We start from the raw sequence: 18,166 nt of genomic DNA, 5'->3' as shown, positions 1-18,166 counted from the left end.
ACAAGCTGTAATCCTCAATCTGAAAAGTCCTAAACAATTCAATAAAAGGCTTAGAAAAATGGACAAAGGGACTTAAACTACATATAAACCCAGAAAAAACAACTGAGCACCTTCTCCACTGATAGAAAAAATAGACAGTTACAACTCCCAAATCAAAATATACAAGTCTCCAAAATACTTAGGCCTAACTCTAGATACTGAACTGAGATTTACAACTCATATTACAAATATTATTATTATTATTTGACACCTCCAGGGAGTCCAAAGACTCATCGAGGGAGAGTGTGCCAACAGCATCGAATGATTGGTCCCCTTCCAACTACTAACCATGCTCAAACTTACTTAACTGAGCCATTAGTAGCAGAGGCTCTACCAATCGACCAACCTTTGTCGGCAATATATCCAGTAAAGTTCTTAAAAAGCTTAATATCATCAAAAGGCTTTGTGGAACAAAGTGGGATGCAAAACTGAAGACACTTAAAACTACATATACAACCCGCTATGGAATATGCCTCAATCTGGACTCCAGATTCTACTAGCTCAAAAGAAAAACTTGACAGAGTACAATCAAGAACAGCAAATATTATCATAGGTGCAGTCTCATCCACAAATAATTTAAAAGCTCAACAAGAGTGCAGGCTTTATATGCTAAAAGACAGAAGAAAACTCTCCACAGTTAAATTCACTAACAGAATCAGGAGCCAACAACAGGATCACATCGCACTCAGGACTTTTGATGCCTGGATGGGAAAAATCTAGACTAAAAGAGATCATCTACTTTACAATATGATCATGAAATTAGAAAACAGATCGATTTAGAGCATTTCTCCCCTGAAATAAGCAAAGAGCCATTATTTTCCACTATTCTACCAAAAAACACAATGATAAACTTAAATCTCCTCAAACCTTGTTTGAAAAAGGATTCACAGCAAGAAAATAAAAGAAGAGGACTTGACACTATACATCACTTAAACAATCCAAACTGTGTCATTTCCTACACTGATGAATCATCTGATGAAGCACCCAAGGAGGTTCAGGGGTTTTTCTATCTCTACCTGGATGCAAGGAAATCCAAATCCAAAACCACAGGTGGCAAAATTGCTTCAAACTTCACTTGTGAATTAACAGTCATACAAACAGCTCTCAAATCCAGTAATAAACATTACATAAGGAATAACCATCTACAGTGACTCAAAATCTGCACTTGAAGCACTAAAAAAAAATCTCACACAGGAAATTCATGAACTACTAACTATCTTAAATTTGAAAAATTAGAACTACACACTGCAATGGATACCAGCCCATGTAAATATTGAAGGCAATGAAAGAGCAGACAGACTAGCCAAAGAAGCAAGATACTTACCTCAAAAATTACACCCACTATCACTAACTGATGCTAATGCTGTCACCAAAATAAGACTGGTAAAACAAACCATAAAGAAGAATGAAATCAGCGAAATTAATGAAAATAGAGAAATAATCACAGTCATCACCAGACTAAGGATGAAGCATTTAAAAGGCATGGAAATTCAGCCAGACAGTAGTAGGAGTATGAAATATGCAAAAACTGTCCAGGAGTTGAACTAACACCTGTCCCTATTTATTCTTATCCAGCAATTGCTTCTGCTCTACAGAAAATTGACAATAACCCTAGAGAAAAGCTCTACTCCATCAAAGTTAAACAGATTACCAAAGCAGTTCTACAGATACACAGTCATATCTAGAAGCTCTTTGATGGACTCAACAACTGATATACCATTCGTCTCTATTGATGAATTCTTATTCAGTTTGTGCAATAGCTCTTCATACACCTGAATTTCTTCATCTGGGTGAAGAGGTAGCAGTGAGCTTAATGTTACATACACCAGGTTGATAGCTTTTAGAAAAATGACTGCTCATTAGTTAAGCAATCACTTCTGCAGTCACCTGCATTCAGTGGAGTTATTCTTTCACATTCACTCTTTCTTTTACTTACAGTATAACAAATGGATAATTTAACGTGCAGAGCCAGTTTCTTTTCAGACTTAGCTTTCCGTACAACACTCGTGACTTCTGGCCTCCTGCTTATAATTATCATAACTGATATCCTTATGTATACAATATTCCTTCTTTCTTTCAAGACTTTCAAATTCCCCCTTGTCATCTTTTTCTTATGAATCTCTTAATTAGATTACATATTCATTTCATTCCAACTATTTATTCTTCAAACTCTAGGGACACATTCTGATATCAATCATTCAATTATGTTTTAAACACTTCCCATGCACTGGCAATATCCTTCCCATCCAATAACTGATACCATGGCAATGAACCTAGCATGCTCCTCTGGTGGTCATAATTTCCTGCTTTGTAGTTAACAGCATGTAACCTTTTCTGAATGGAACATTCATTAGCCACTTCCCAAGTGCATACCACATGATCACTGTCACTAACTGGGGGTAGAACAGTTGTCTTTAACTGAAACCTTCTCCGACACTATAATCAGATTTATCACTCTCTGATCACAAGTTATTTCTGTCATTTGCTTCTTGAGGAAGTTGTCTCGCAACAGCTCAATAAATTCAGTTTCATTCTTCCCATGTGATTTCATAGCTACTCAATCAATGTTCAGATAATTCAAGTTCCCCATTATGATTATTTTTCAGCATCCATTGTATTTATTTGGAAATGCATTTCTTCATCACTTGCAACCAATTGGCCAGGTCTGTAATAACACCCTACTATGTATTTAATCTTGTTAGACTCCACCTCACACCAGATGGCCTCAAACTTGCTGCCACGAGAAAAACTTACTGGTATTGCTGTCACAGGTCTCAACTCTAACTGAATTCAAGCCATCTGATATTCATGCCCCACTCATCTCTTATTCTTTCTATTCTTCCTAAAAGGAATGTACCCTTGCACTCGATACCAGTTAGTACATTTGCTTCTGATAGCCACATCTCACTAATGTCTACAATATGAGGTCTCAGTATATTATCCAAGGCAACAGACTCTAGTCCTTTATGTTTTATACTTTTAGCATTTGTGTGCAGACATAATTACCTGTATGCTCTTTTGTATACACTTGTCTGTGGTCTGCATGACAAAGTTTGGCAATTTGAAGATCTCTGTTCTCGTTTATACCCTTTTTCAGGTTATCTTGGAAGTAGCAGAATAAGCTACATTTTCAGCTTTTCTTACCGTTTGTACTACTTAGGCTTATGCTACATAAAATAGTTCCTTAAATTTTTTACATCATCACATCATGTGGTACTTATAAAATAGGAAGTAGTAAAATATAATTATTTTACTACTTCCTTACTTGCCAATTCTAGAATTATATGTTTCATACCATTAAACTGTTACAGGGAACTTATTTTTGGAAAATGCAATTATCACATGGTCTCCAAAGAATGTTGCCATAGTAATAGCAAACTAATATCCCGCTACCTTCGGAAGCAGTACGGCATGTAGTATATTTCTTTACTTCCAAAATAACCTGAAAAGTATGGTTCCTTACTTATGCAGACATCATTACGCATGCTTGATAGGTCTGAAGTGGACAAACACAAAATCGTTCTCTCTTCAGTCATTTCCATAATAATAACTATTCCAATCATTAACACAGTTACCTAATATTGTCGCTCATACACAGATTCTTATTCCTCCCATCAGAATTCAGTTTCCCTGACTCTGTTATGCTCACTTTATATTAATTAATTTTTCAAGACCTATGATGCCAAATGCATTCAAATGTAGGCCATCCCTCTTATACAAATCCAATCTATCCTCACATTTGCTCCACACATCCAGAAACTTGCATCCATTCCTTCCACAGACTATGCATTGAATCATAGTCTCTCTAATATTCTCAATTTCTAATTAAATTCTTAAATACAGGGTGTTTCAGAGCTATCTGTACAGAGAACCAGTACACAAAATACCCTAAAGATGAGGGTATCCTAACTGTATCGTGGGGAAAAAGATTTGACAAAGTTCAAAAAATTACTGATAAGAAAATATGTGCAAGAGAAAATTGCATTACTGAGAACTGAATGGTATGTGATCATGAAATGCTCATAGTCAATGAAGAAGTTATTCGATGATGTTTATTTTGCTCATTTCATAAAATAATGTCATGAAAAATACATATCACATAGAGCTAACATGCTACAAGGAACTGTCAAGGAGATCTGGATGATCAATGAAGGTGACGTTCAATGTGTTAGACTTTGTGTAAGATCATCTTACAAAAGGTTTCACACCTGATATCTTTGAAATTTACAAGGTGAAGAACTCTACCCTGATATGCCATGCTTTTGGGGTAATCCCCAGAAAAAACAGAAAAATAAATAAATAAATAAAACACATTTTTTGTAAAAGAATTTTTACAAAGCACTGCATATATTAAGAAAAATTTTAAACTCACCGGTCCGAGAACAAACTGCTAAGTTAGGTATAAAATTCTCAACATCGGAGATTTTTTTATTCAATCCTTCATGTATCCTTTCTGAAAAATCCGATAAACAGTCTTTCAAAGTATTTATTGAATCTTGTTGTTTACCAATATGATTTTCTAATTCGCTGCTAGCAAGAAGAGCTTCTTCCTGCATTACAGATTCTTTGACCAAGGATAGAAGGTTCTATTTAATTAAAGAAAGTCAATCAATAAATAACATATCACTTATGACAAAAACTTGAGTATTATTTTAGAAGTATAAACTGTATTCTTTATTTAAAATAGATAAACAAATAATGGAAATATGTAAACTGCAAGCTTTTTTTTTCCCTGTTTCATGTAATTAGTAAATTGCCAAGATAATCAGGACAAGAGCATGGACACAATCACAAACTTATGAACAGTTGGAATGCAGTAGTTATTTTTACACGTGTTCTTTGATTTGCAGCTGGGAGGGGGGTAGGACAAAGCAATATTTTCTAAGAGGGTTGTGGTTGCATATTACAAGGCCACTATATTATGCCTGTAAACTGTTTGTGTGCTCTTGACAGCTGGTATGCCTGTTTTGTGAGATTAAAAAACCTCGCCACTTTCATGGGACCAATTTACTCAGCTTCAGATGAAAATCCAGCATCAAAATGAACATAATTTTTTATTATTATTATTATTATTGTTCCGGGAAACTCCAAGGAGTCGACAGACTCATCGAGGGAGGCCCTAACATGTCAAGAACAACTATTCAACATTCACACAGTATCTATCATACCTTGCCTTGAACTCATTCACGGTCATAGCACCCACAACAGACTCTGGAAGCTTATTCCACTCATTTACCACTCTCCAAGTAAAGAACCTAGCTCTAACACCCTTGTCAACCACGCTCTTGCCCAGCTTCCATGCATGGCCCCTAGTCCTCCCACCACCAGTCATATTTTCAAAAATATCTTCTGGATCAATCTTATAAAAACCCTTCAGTAATTTGAATTTCTCAATCATATCACCCCTCCTTCGCCTATCGTCCAATTTCTGCAACCCACAAATCTTCAACCTATTCTCATAAGGTTCATTCCACAGACCTGCTATCATCTTGGTCACTCGTCTCTGGACCCTCTCCACTTCCTCCCCATCACGAAGAAACCCTGGTGCCCATAGCTGGGCACAGAAGTCCAGATGGGGTCTTATCAAGGCTCGATACAGAGGAACAACTTGTTCATCTCTGCATGTTAAAGTATTTTTCAGAAGCCAAGTGATTTGATGAGCTGATTTTGTCACTTTTGCAATGTGCCCCCAAACTTCAATTCCCTATCCACCAACACTCCCAAATCCCTGGCCTCAATCTCCTGGAGTATGGTTTCACCAATGCAATATACTGCTGCTATTCTTTTCACCCCAAAGTGCATAACCTTACACTTTGCCACATTAAATTAACATCCATTTTTCCTAGCCCAGTCCTCCAAATTATCCAAAATCATCCTGTAAAATTTTGACATCCTGTGCACTCACAATTGCTCTACCCAACTTTGCATCATCAGCAAATAAGTGAACACTCCCTCTCAAATCCTTTCATATATCATTGATGAACAAATTGAAAAGCAGTGGTCCAAGAACAGAACCCTGCGGCACACCACTAGTCACAAGCCGTCTTTTAGACTCCACTCCTGAATAAACCACTCTCTGGTATCTCTCCTTCAACCACCATCCTATCCATCTCACCAACCCTATATCTATCCCCATCTGCTCCAGTTTACTGATTAGGGTTCCATGTGGTATCCTGTCAAAGGCCTTGGCAAGGTCCAGTAGTATCACTGTAAACCCATTACCCCTATCCAGTTCAGCCATCACTGTGTTATAAAACGTGAGCAAGTTACTGAGGCACGATCTACCCTTCACAAAACCATGCTGTCTCCCCATACAGTATTCCATTTTAATCTATCCAATCCTGTAATTTTCTCTTGACTAATTTCTCCAAGAACTTGACAACGATTCCTGATGTGCTAATCGGTCGGTAATTTATAACAGCAGTCTTGGAGCCTCCTTTATGCAGTGGAACTATTTTCCCCTCTTTCTACCCCCTCGGGACTAACCCAGACCAGAGTCTCAAATTAAACAAAATGGTCAAGGGTACTGACAATTCTTTAACTGCTTCTCGTACGACACGAGCTGGTATACCATCCAATCCCACGGATGTATTGACATTGAGGTTATGCAATAGACTACTCACCTCCACTTCATTCACCACAATTCCCGTATAATCTACTGGTTTATTCGTTTCTGCAATGTCACCACCTGGTTGATATATACTTGCAAAGTGCTCACTCAGTAACTCAACTATATCAACTGATTCATTTACCTCCCTACCATCGGCATTCTTTAAAATCATTCTGCCATATACATTTTTCCTTTTACTTGATACATATTTAAAAAACTGTTTAGGATTCTCTTTAGCCTGCATGGCCAATGTTCTTTCTTAATCCTTTTTTGCTTTTCTTACCACACTTGTTACCCTTCTGGACTGCGCTTTATACCGTTCATGTGCCTGCCAGTCACCTTTCTCCTTAAATTCCCTCCATAGTTGTTTCGTTTTTTGCAGCTCAAGCTTAATGGCGTTATTCATCCATTTAACTCCTACTTGATTTATTATTCGGACTCTAGGTATACAGTCAGCCATTGCTTCATGCAAACATTTCCTAACCGCCTCCGATGCACTATCAACATCTAGCTCTTGCAGTTTTACATGCCATGGCACTGAACCAATCAAACTCCTAAGCTTGTCATACTTTCCAGCCCGATAATTCCACATGTACCCTGTCTTAATTGAAAATTCCACACCTTTAGCCACCTCCCAAGTCAAGACCCTATGATCACTCTCACCAATTGGTGGCAATGTGGTCATATTTGTTACAGCCAAATCCTCAGATGTAATTACTAGGTCAAGCACTCTCTGACCCCTAGTATTTTCCATTACATGCTGTCGCAGATAGTTATCCCTTAATAACTGCATAAAATCCAATTCCTTCCTCCCGTGTGTCCTCTTCTCACTCCAATCAATGCAACCATAGTTGAAATCTCCCATAATAATTATCCTCCTTCCACTCATTTCTTCTATTTGCTTGTGCATACTGTCACCACCATCTTTTCCATCACCTGGTCTATAGCAGCACCCAATTGTATATTTAGTTCTGCTAGCCACAATCTCACACCAAATGGCCTTAAATGTGCTCTTTTCTCTATCCTGCAATTCGACTTCTATTCTCCTTGGCTGTAGCTCATCAGCTATCATCAACAATACTCCTCCCCCCATTTTATTCTCCCTGTCATTCCTGAACACGCTATATCCATCACATTCATTCAATCCCACTAGCTATATCAGCTACAGTCAGCCATGACTCACTAATACCAATAACCTGTGGTCTGGAAGTGCCAACCATGGCCAAAAACTCTTCCTTCTTGTTCCTAATACTGCTAGCATTAGTGTACATGAATTTAAGACCCCATTAGCCCCAACCTTATCTTGATGCCTTATATTAACTATCTCACTCTGATTTGTTGTCCTTATTCACTCGGGCATATTATATTCATTCATACATTCAACTGCCTCCCTAAGGACTGTATATTTACCCCCCCCCCCTTAATAAATCTAGTTTCCCTGAATTTGCACATCCACTACATTCAGCAACACTTTCTCAAGTCTAACATTCCAATACGTTTTGGATAAACTAGATAAGGGAAATTTACCGAAAGTTTGATGTGTGGAAGATATTTTCTATTTTAGATCGAATCAAAGTTGGCATTAGCAGAATTGAAACCATTAACTTTAAATGCATGCTGAAAAGCTACTTGGTGAGAATGTGAGAAAAAGAAAAACCCTGTACCTTTGCATACAACTGAATATCATCAGATTAGCACAAGCAGTTGAAGAAGGATTTGATGATTTTTCGTCTGCATATATTGAAGAATTGATGGTTGACAAGGCTGCTGCTAGTGATGACATAATAATAGAAGCTGTCATTGAGAATCTCAATGAAAAGAAAAAAGTGACGATGAAAAGATTCTACTCACTGCAGAATTAATTAAGGAGTTTCAAATGTCTAGTAAATTGCAAAGTCATTTTCTTACACATGATCCAAATACTGAATTAGCTGACAATTTAAACATGAATTGAAGTCATGTATGGTGTGATATGAGAAATTATACAAAGATCTAGTCAAAAGCAGATCTCAACGATTAATCAGAGTTAGAGATAAAAAATCAACCTTCAGAATTATTGGAAATCAGCGCTAATTTATTTCCTTTTACCGAAGAAAATGTTTCGTCATTGCAGTACAAACAGGACAGCCACAATGTTTCAAGTGATGGAAATGATTTAATTCCAATCTCAAACAAAAGAATGTGGATACTGTCAGAAAGTGATGGAGAATAAAATTAAACTAATAATCATATGAGTAGGTATATTTGGGCATTTTCGAATTTCTGTTTTATTAGTGACACACTATTTTCTTTAAAGAAAGATACATATGAATATACTTTAAATAGTATTTAAATTAAAAAATATTCCATTAAAATTAAATAGAGTTTTATTCAATGATTTGCCTATGTTTTGTTTGAAAATAACGTATTGTTCATATCGAGGTTCTCACATCTGGAACCATTCTATTTTTCCATATGGATTGTATTTCCATATGAACTGTATTCTTTTTTACACTGTTTTCATTTACTCATTTCTTCAGGTACCAATCTACCGTGGCAATTGAGAATTGGATGTATAACATCATCTGCATAATGTAAAAAGCTGAGATTAACATCTCCAATTTTGATATTTAGGTTTAATAATACTATAAAAGGAATTAGAGATAATAAAGGTGACATGAAACAGGAGAAAAAGATATCCTTGATGTATGAAATAATTACTTTGAAAAATTGCTAAATAAAACAATAAGTGACAGCACAGTGGTAAAAAACAATCAACAAGCATGTAAACAGAAATACATATCCACTGAAAGCCATTAAAAGCCTGAAATGCAGAAAAGCAGCAGGAATAGATATTTGACCAGAAATGCTCAAGTATGGAGACCTATGCACTACATAGTTCAGAAAGACTGGGCAGAGGGACGAATTCCAGATGATTAGAGTGGATCTCTCTCTCTCAAGGTATCCATATATAAAAAGCAAAATAAACTAAATGAGAATTACAAAAGGTATTTTCCTATGGAGTGTTCCTGGTAAGATTTATGCAAGTATACTTGAGAGTGTTGAAATGGATTGTGGAAGGAAAGCCTGGTAAAAAAACAAGCTGGATTCAGGCCAAATAGAGACCGTCAGGATAAGAGTTTCACTTTACCACAAATAGTTCAGAAATCATGGGAATATAACAAAGATCTGAATTTAAGTTTTGTAGAGAAGGATTTGACGATTTTTTGTCTGCAGATATTGAAGAATTGATGGCTGACAAGATGATAAGAATTAGAGATGTAAAACAATGATGAAATAATCGAAGCTGTGGATACGGAAAAAGCACATGACAAGGCAAGGTGCCAAAAGAAAAGGTATTCAAAACAGTACAGTTGTATAGTGTCAATGGAGCATTATATCAAACTCTTTATTTGAGTTGTAAGTCAGCAGTTAGAATTGAACTAAGTAAGTACATTATCAAGGAAAGTGGTATTAAATCTGATATCAAAATTAGAGATGTTAATATCAGCTCTTTACTTCATGCAGATGTTATACTTCTAAATAAATCCAGTACAACTCTACAAGTTCCCTGACTAAATTGAATAACTGTAATAAATTTAGTATGAAAATCAGCAATAAATAAGTATGAAAAAGACCCAGAGGAAGACCAAGATATAGGTGGATTGATATAGTAAAGTGCCTTAGAAGACGATGAGAATAGGCAGAAACATTGAAAATATCAACTGCATTGTGAATGGAGAACCTATAGAAAAAGTAAAGTTCAGCTACTTAGGCTGAATTTTTAGTGAAGATGGTAAATTAAATATGGAAATGGACAAAAGAATCAAAGCTGGTATTGTTGGAAATCAAATGAATAAATTTATATGGAATAAGAGAGAAATTAGTCAAAACACTAAATTAGCAGTATACAAGACAGTTTACAAACCAATTTTAACTTATGAAACTGAGAGCTGGGTTAGAAATAAAACACTTGACTAAAGACTAGAGACATGAGAGTCCTAAGAAAGATTAGGGTGTACGAACAGATAGAATCAATGGCAATATCATATTAAAAATGAGGACATTAGGAAAGAACTAGACGTTGCTAGTATCCAGGAATGTGTTAGCAGGGTTAATCTCAGGCGTTATGGCTACTTAAATAGAATGGGAGAAGAAAGATTAGCAAAACAAGTGTTCTCTACCAGGTTAGCAGGAAAACGATTCAGAGAAAGACCAAGATATAGGTTGATTGATACAGTACAAAGTGTCTTAGACGATAGAAATATAAAATCTGTTAATGTTGGAGTCTTGATAAGTAACAGACTGATTTGGAGAAAAATTGTAGATAGGAAATTAGTAATGATGTCAAGTTTTCATGTAGTACTATCATATCCTGTGCACCCCTTGAGGGTATATGGCAGGAATTTGATGATGATTCAATTCTGCTTTCATCTGCTTTTTTTTTTTTTTTTTTTATTGTCCATATATCATAGCTATAAAGGAAGGCAAGTTTAGCTACTGTATTGTAGATTTTTATTCGTGAATATTTTTGTACATAATTGGGTTTAAAAATTTTATTTAAAATGCCTGTTACTTTTAAAAAGTTTGATAGCTTTGGTTCTATATCAGCTTCATATTCATATGACATTTGTGCATCCTAAATATTTGAGTGTATTTACTTGTTCCATTATTTTGTTGTTTATTACTATTTTGCTTCTTACTGGATTAGATCACCTTTGAATATTTTCCATATACAAGGTAGAAAAAAAAGTGCATCACTTTATTATTAGGTACTCTTCATTCTCACTTCTGACAATATTTCATCATTTGTGCCATCTAAAGAAATGATATCATTATTAAGAGAGACCACAAAGAAGTCAGAAATTCATTGAAGGAGGCTACATATTACCCACACCAGCTGTCCTACCTGTCCTTGAATTCATTCACACTACTTATTAACACAAATTCCAAATGCAATCCATTCTAATTATGCACCACTCTATGAGAGAAAAATTTAGCTCTCCTGTCTTTCTTGAGAACATTTATTCTCACTTCCAATGGTGTCCTCTTATCCTTTCCTACTTCTTCAAAAATTGAAAAATTCCTTCAAGTGATATCCTGTATGACAGTTTCAAAAAGTTTCTAAGTCTCGATCATATCACCTCCTTTTTCTCCCATTTGCTAGGATTTGCAGTCTAAAAATTCCCAATCTGTTTTCATAATCAGTATTCTACAATCCTATTATCATTTTTAATGCTCACCGTTGCATTCTCTCCACTGTATCAGAATACCATGAAAAGAGACAAGGCCTCCACTTATAAGGTCTCACTTGGACAATAATAATCCAAGTGAAATCTTATAGGCCTTATAAAGAGGCAAAATGACTTCCTAATCTTTATATGTAGATTCATTTCAGCATTCCAGTTATATTCTGAATTGTATTTGCAATCTTTTCTATATAGCCCTTGAACTTTTCATCTACTAAAATTGCAAGATTCCAAGCTTGTTCAGTTTCTTCTAGCATAATCTCATCAATTTAATATGACATTGGATTGCAGTGAAGTGACAAGTATTTTCACATGCTCACAATGCCAGCCTATTCAAATCATTCTGAAAATACTGATTGATTACCTGCCTATCTTGGCATCATCATCAGCAAATAGCTGTATCACCTCTCAAATTCTTCCCAATGTTTTTAATGTAAAGAATGAATAACAATGTACTAAAGACTGATCACTGTTGTACAGCACTGGTTACTGTTAATATTTCAGACTCACAACCTCTATATACCTCTTTTTTTTTTTTTTTTTTTATATGCCAGTTAGCCATCCTTTATTCATGTCAATATTTTAAAATTAAATCCCATATTCTCCAATGTGTCTTCTATGTTGTAAATGAGTATTTAGGCTTAGGTGCTGGTTTATACTCACAATAAAATTTAATGAAATTAATACCATTAAAGAATTGAAACAATGCAACCCAATGTTTAATTATTTCTCTTTGTGCTACATTAGTTCTATTAAATTTTATTATGAATGTTCCATGAAATTCAGTAGTAAACCTTTGCACAATACAAAAGTATCATGGTATCAATCACCTTGGTAACATTATCATAGAATGTGAGCAAATTGCCAAAACATGACTTTCTCTTAGTAAACCCATGCTGTTCATTGCAAAGTGTAGATTCTCTGTTAACTTATTTTGTATGCAACTCCTAATCAATTATTCCAAAATCTTTCATGCTATATTCTGTAATAAAATCTTAACAAAATTCAATAATATCATGGTGTATCCATTCCCCTTGTTTAATTCAATGGTAACATTATCATAGAATGTTGTTTATTTCTTAACGATATATATTAGAACACAGAAAAATAAGTAAATAAGATGACAAGCCAAACGGCTCCCCTTAACTTAAAATAAGTAAATAATTAATTTATTAACTTATTGCTGATATTTTGCCTGGTGATATAACCAGCATCTTTAGAGCACAAAACAGTTTGTCACAATATGCGAGACTATAACAACATGGTGTAATCAATGGACTAGTTAAACAAAATTGTAGCAGCAACACAAAGACTAGAGTCCTGATTTTGGCACCCTCTATCTGAGAAAAAAAAATGCAGCTATCACATAAGACTAGAGTCCTAAATAGAGAAAAAACCAATACTAGTTTTTTCTTAAGATGACTGTCTCCCAGATTTTAGGCAAATTTATACAGCCATATTTGTTGAGATTTGGAGTGTGTTTCAGGGCTTCTGTTGTCTCTAAGAACAATCTCTCCAACTTGTAAGAGCTTCTGCGCAGTACTTTTGAGTTCTTCCAGTTGATCCTGTGTGCAGGGATATCCAGAGCATGGTCTGCTAGGCCCGACTTGCCATAGTGATAATGCCGGACGTATCTTTTGTGTTCGCTGATGTTCACAGCTCTTCCTGTTTGACCATAGTAGGCTTGATTACATGAGCAGGGTACTTCGTAGACTCCTGGATGTGCTAGAGGGGGAATGCTGTCCTTGGGTGAGCAGATAAGGGTTGCTAATTTGTCACACGGTCTGAATGTGGTGCGTAGTTCATGTTTATTAAGAATTCTTGCAATCTTTTTGCATGTGCCTTTAATGTATGGGATGGTGACTGTTTTGTTGTAGTTCTCTGTGGTGGATACTGGGAGGGGTTTCTTAGGGACGTTTAGTATTTTGTTTATCTTATGGGGATTATAGCCATTGGCCAATTAATAATTTTTTAAAAAATTTATTAATTAAAATTTTTATTAATTAATTTTTTATTAATAAAAATTAATTTAAAAATTAATAATTTTAATTTTTAATTTTTATTTTTTAATTTTAATTACTTATTTTTCTGTGTTCTAATATATACCGTTAAGAAATAAATATCATGTACGATGAACACATAAGTCTGTCCACTCGATTATCAAAGAATGTGAGCAAGTTGCTAAACCATGACCTTCCCTTAGTAAACCCATGCTGTTCAGTGCAAAATGTAGATTCACTGTTAATTCATTTTTGTATGTAACTCCTAATCAACTTTTCCAAAATGTTTACAATCACTCCACAAATATTGATAGTTGGACACAGTCTTTATGCCACCCTTGCGCAATGGAATTACCACACACATTCTTGCCACTTCTGTGGAATCTTCCCAGTTCTGAGATTCAAATTACATAGCATGGTCAAAGGAATAGCCTTTGACCATGAATAGGAAAAGCTGAACACTTTTAGCATCCATGTTGATAACCCTTCAGTCACCATTGCTGAATTCTAATCCACTTTGTGCAACAGCTCTAATGCCTCCTTCTACACGTCAGTTTCTTCATTCAGTGAAGAGGTAGCAATGGGTGCAATGTTATGGGCACTCATTAGTTTAACAAATTCTTCTGCATTTGTCTCCCCATACCATCTATATTGAGTATAATTATTCTGTCATATTCATTCTTAATTTTACTTGCAACATAACAATAGAATTCTTTTGGATTATCTTTAGCTGCAGAGCCAGTTTCTTTTCATACTCAGATTAGCTTTCCATACATAGTTATGACGACTCATCTAGCCTGTTCCTTATAATTTTTAAAAGTGACACCATTCTAATGTAGACAGTATTCCATTCACATCATATTTTTCTTATGAGTAGCAGTGAGTGCAATGTTATCCGCACTCAGTTTTAACAATCTCTTCTGCATTTGTCTCCCCATACCATCTATATATAGTATAATTATTCTGTCATATTCATTCTTATAATTTCTTGCTTAATAAGATTACACATCCATTTCACTTTTAATCTACTTATTCTTTGAACTCTGGGGACACATTCCAATATTGCATCAAATTAAGCATTGTTTTAAACACTTCTGTGCACTGTCGACATCTTTCCCATCCATCAACTAATACCATAGCACAGAACCCAGCATGCTCCTCAGTTGGTAATAATTCCTGCTAAGTTCAGCATGTAACAGTCATAAATTTAGCCACCTCCTAAGTAAGGAGGAGGTGGAATATGTCTTTAAACCAACTCTGACACTATAATCAGATCTAACACTCTTTGACCTAAAGTTCTATTACATGCAGACTAAGAAATTTGTCTCAAAACAGCTCAATACATTGTTTCATTTAGTTGAATACATATTGCTACTTTTTTGTATACGATTTTTTACTGCAAACCATCCATTAATTCCACCATTTGAAAAAATGGCCCTTGAAAGATTGTTAAGGCAAACAACATGGGTTGGCCAGCCAGGTTCTTTTCCTAGGTCAAATGACTAAGATATCCCAAGAAACTGTGCTGATTTCCTATCCCATACATCATTAATCAATAATTTTAGTCCTTTTTATGTTCAGCCTTTTTCATTCACATGGGGGAAAAAACTCCAGGTAGAAATAATTTTCAACTTCTTTTCTTGAGTACAACCATTGGCATTAGTTTTGTTCTAGCAGATATACTGCAAGCACTACTGTAAATCTTGTTTTTCATGATCTGCTGGCTTTATTAGTACTGCTTTTACACCATTTGTTTTAACAGTTTGAATGCTAACCATTATTATTATTATTATTATAATGTGACACCTCCAAGGAGTCCAAAGACTCATTGAGGGAGAGTGTGCCAACAGCATCAAATGATTGATCCCCGTCCAACTACTAACCGCGTTCAAACTTGCTTAAGTCATTAGTAGCAGAGGCTCTACCAATCGACCAACAACCATGTTGAAACAAAAGGTGTAAAAGCAGTACTAATAAAGCCAGTAGGTCATGAAAACCAAGATTTACAGTAGTCCTTACAGGACTATCTGCTGGAACAAAACTGATGCCAATAGCTGTATTCAAGAAAAGTTGAAAATTATTTCTGACTGGGGTTCCCTCCATGTGAATGAAACAAGATCCTCACAATTGAGGATCTTATTTCTTGATACAATAATATCAATTAATATCAACTGATTCACTAAATTCAGCTAATCAACACTACCCCTTCTTAGTGCACATTTGCTTCTGAAATGTTTCCTTTAATTTCCAGCCTCTTACCATCTTCTCCATTACACCATATTCTCACCAGCAGTATTGCTATTGCCTTTGAGTATTTGAGATTTTCAGCTTAAATCCAGCTTCATATTTTCCTTATGTAAGGAAAGTTAGAGGCATGATGAGTCATATCATATCTTGAAATTATAGAAATAGTAATACTGACAAAGAAATAGTGCCAGAGGAAGAAACATAGTGCCGTAAGAATATAACAGATGATCGAAAGAGAAAGCCAGAGTGATCCTAATGCCCCAGTAATGTAAGAACTTTTTAAATCTTTTGTATATACAGGAATGTTAGATTGTAACAAAGACAGGAACTGATAAGTTATTGGACTTTCGAAGTGTAATAGGACTTTAGCATCTGATCCACATGAGGACTAGCAAAGTGTTGTGATTGAATATAGTTTTGTTATAGTCAGTTAGTTCCTGAGACCAAGATTTGGTAAATGGTTACCTAAGAATGTTAAGTAATTAGATATTGATTCATGCTGAGAAAGATTAAGAATGCCCAGGTTACACCTACATGATTTAGTTTAGTTAAGTAATTGTCAGTAACTGTACCATATTTTTTATGAATAAATCCTTTTTTGTCAACCTAATAACTTGCCCGATCTATGTTCTCAATGCACCACTCATAAAATAGAACCTGTGCGAAACAAGAAATTTTGGGGATAGCACGACTGCAGTAAAATTAAGACACATAAGTTTGGTGAAATGTGGGGATAGTAATTGTGTAAATATTGAATATTGTGCCATTCTGAGTGTTTTCTCCCAGCCCACGAAGCTTCTCTAGTCTAATAATTTTGGATGGTGCAGCATTAACAAATAAATTTCTCCAAAATTAGAAAAGGGGTTAATACCAGAAATATAACAAAGGGATTGGCTCTAGCCTGAAGCAGTGTCTTTGTTAACAGTGCGGTGCACCATCATTCAATGAGTTTATACCGGCCAGCAGATAGAGAAATACTAAGATTTGTATGAGTAAGGAATTAATGAGACTTAAGAGAGACAAATGAGCAAGTAAGGTAGATTGGTAAAGGTATATATCAAATTAACGTACTTTTACATTGGCGCAGCCAGTAGAATAATTGAAGATTTAGTAAGATCTGATAAAGGTAAATATAACAAAAATTTTAAATTAACAAAAACAACTTAACAGTATTGATTTTAGCAAAAAAAAGTAGGTAAGGAATCTAAATTGTGAGGCTACACAGATCTCAATATGTTGAGTTCCAATCCCATACATCTCGCATTTCAGAGCCTATTTCAAGAATTCTGAGGAAATACGATTTCGTAGATACTTATATTCCCATTAATAAACTATCCACGTATTTCACATTGTCTAAAGATAAACTCTCAACTATGTCTCTTTCAGGTGTATATCAAGTTCCATGTGACTGCCAGCTTTCCTACTTTGGACAAACCAGATGTTCAATAGAAAAAGAATACAAGAACATCGATCTTATATTCTTCACAATAAATCCGATAAGTCTGGATTGATGCAACATAAATAGAGGCAGACCACAACATTCTCTGGTCTAAAACTCTCCTTCTACACAGATGTCAGTATAAAATTCGAATGTCTATTCAAAGAGAGTGCTGAGGCTTTACTTCACCTTCCTAACTTGAATCGGAATGACTGCATAGGCAGTCATTCCGATCCATGTCAAAAATATGGGAGTGTTTGATCCGAATAACACATTTTTTAATTAAGGCCAATAATGATATTTACAAAGATAGAAGGTCCTAAGAAATCACTGGATACTACATCTATCTAATGATCTGTTTAGTATGTTATAAAATATATATATATATATATATTTTTTTTTTTTGGATGGAAGAGTTGGTTTACAAATTATATAATTATTTTATAATTACATTTTTGATTAATCTTTTCTTCAGTGAAGCACAATGCTATTAGCTATTTAACATCGTGGGACTCGCACTATTTTGAATAATTCAATTGTTTGCATTCTACCTATTAAAAATGTTGTTCAGGCCACTGATGATAGTTTGTTAGTTTCAAACTGA

The 18,166-nt window shown here is 35.1% G+C and overlaps 1 protein-coding gene across 2 annotated transcripts in view; it reads right to left on the bottom strand.

Annotated features, from left to right (window-relative positions):
- The window catches only part of LOC150109817 (kinesin-like protein KIF11), a 575,645-nt gene that overhangs the window by 89,396 nt on the left and 468,083 nt on the right, over nt 1-18,166 (bottom strand). For both annotated transcript variants that reach the window (XM_090396826.1, XM_090396834.1), the window contains exon 23: nt 4,412-4,625. In XM_090396826.1, the coding sequence (XP_090252952.1) occupies nt 4,412-4,625 (214 nt within the window). The remainder of the gene's footprint in view (nt 1-4,411; nt 4,626-18,166) is intronic.

The sequence above is a fragment of the Typopeltis vanoorti genome, chromosome 1 (assembly GCF_054136105.1).
Source record: "Typopeltis vanoorti isolate ZY-2024b chromosome 1, IOZ_Tvanoo_1.0, whole genome shotgun sequence".
Lineage (NCBI taxonomy): Eukaryota > Metazoa > Arthropoda > Arachnida > Uropygi > Thelyphonidae > Typopeltis > Typopeltis vanoorti.
The sequence above is the reverse complement of the archived record's forward strand: the minus strand, read 5'-3'. Positions and strand labels throughout refer to the sequence as shown.